Here is a 1,469-nt window from a genome sequence, read left to right as displayed (position 1 = left end):
TTATTATTATTATTATTATTATTATTATTATTATTATTATTATTATTATTATTATTATTGATATCAGGTTGTTGTCTGCTCCTTGATGAGCTGCGCCCTTGCTGCCCCCTCCCAGCCTCACATCAACTCTGGGGTTGCCGTTGGACCTCTGACTGCTGCCTTTGGTGACCTCGTATCAACCGGCAGAGGCCTCCGTCCTCTCTCTCTTGAGGGATTTTCCGAGGACCTTAACCAGGACGGATTTGTTGATCCTATTGCTCAAGCTGTCCCCGTTGTCCATGCCGCTCCTGTTGCCACCTATGCTGCTGCTCCTGTTGTCCACGCTGCCCCTGTCGCCACCTATGCTGCTGCCCCAGCATTGACTTATGCTGCTTCCCCAGTTGTTCAGCACGTTGCCCACGCTGTCTACCATGTCCCCCAGGTTTAAGATTACAAAATATTCAGCAGCATTTTAACGAAAAAACACAAGTAATCTTGCTTTAATATTGAGATTTATGATAACAGTATTAAATTTCTTTCATTGGATTCAAGTTTCAACGTAATTTCTCTGAGTAAATTTTCAATTTGACTTTCATTGTTATTGTTAATTTAATTGATTTATTTATAGGTGAGCGTACACAGGCAAGTTCACACTCACACCACACACCATGTCATCAACCACGCCCCCGTCATTGGAGCCGCATTCGCTGCCCCCGTCCTCGCTGCCGCCCCGGTTGAGGATACTCCTGCTGTCGAGGTTGCCGCTGAGGCCACAGTCGAGGCTGCATAAACAGCTAATGAATCTTTAGTTAGAAAAGCTTGAACAAAGAAGTTTGATAATATTATTCTCATAGTCTTAACATTCTGGCCAGATGTGTCTTGGCAATCAAAACCAATAAAAAATAAAACCTATCATTGTATTTTAAAAGGAGATAATTTCAATAATCTGCAACATTTCTGCTTCCTTGTTCCGGATCTGTAAAAATATGCGGATCCACGGATGTTATAGCACAGAAACTTAGCTTTTCCACAAACTCAAATTTTCTAATCACTACATCTTGGCAACCCAATGTCTTATTTCTAATGATAAATATGTTTGATAAAAAAATCAAGTTTGAAATTTCAAAGATTTACGTTATCAGTCTGCAAATATATGGGGGATTAGAAAATCACGGGGTTTGTGACAAAGGCTCAATTCCTTTGCGTTGGGTTCCATCATTTTCCCAAACACCAAAATATCAAAACGCTAAAAAAAGTTTCATGAAAAATAGAAAAATTTCAAATGAGAGAAGCAAAATAATTTTTCCCGTCCTCAAAATCTTAAAATATGTGCAACGGAACGAAGACTTTAACGGTAGCCTAATCTTTAGTAAGATACTCCAGTGGCCGAATTTAAAGAATTTGAGCGGCGGTTTAAATTTAAGCCGCGGTTTAAATATGGTTGGTTCCACTTAAAATTTTATCAAATGTTTCAAGATTTAAGCCGGCGC

The 1,469-nt window shown here is 39.6% G+C and overlaps 1 protein-coding gene across 1 annotated transcript; it reads left to right on the top strand.

Moving 5' to 3' along the window:
* Positions 1–37: 37 nt before the first annotated feature.
* On the top strand, positions 38–891 carry LOC111704119 (cuticle protein 16.5). Its single transcript, XM_023476256.1, has 2 exons — positions 38–421; positions 608–891. The coding sequence occupies exons 1-2, from the start codon at positions 86–88 to the stop codon at positions 767–769; spliced, it is 498 nt and encodes a 165-aa protein (XP_023332024.1). The 5' UTR covers positions 38–85; the 3' UTR covers positions 770–891.
* Positions 892–1,469: the final 578 nt, after the last annotated feature.

This window comes from Eurytemora carolleeae, unplaced genomic scaffold (assembly GCF_000591075.1).
Source record: "Eurytemora carolleeae unplaced genomic scaffold, Eaff_2.0 scaffold554, whole genome shotgun sequence".
NCBI classification, from domain to species: Eukaryota; Metazoa; Arthropoda; class Copepoda; order Calanoida; family Temoridae; genus Eurytemora; species Eurytemora carolleeae.
Note: the sequence above shows the minus strand (reverse complement) of the source record. Positions and strands in the feature narration are given on the sequence as shown.

What these genes read in the sequence shown, in the direction of transcription:
- LOC111704119 (XM_023476256.1), top strand. Translation starts at nt 86, where the DNA reads ATGAGCTGCGCCCTTGCTGCCCCCTCCCAGCCTCACATCAACTCTGGG. An exon ending in CTGTCTACCATGTCCCCCAG is followed by an intron (nt 422 to 607) that starts GTTTAAGATTAC and finishes ATTTATTTATAG; the next exon opens with GTGAGCGTACACAGGCAAGT.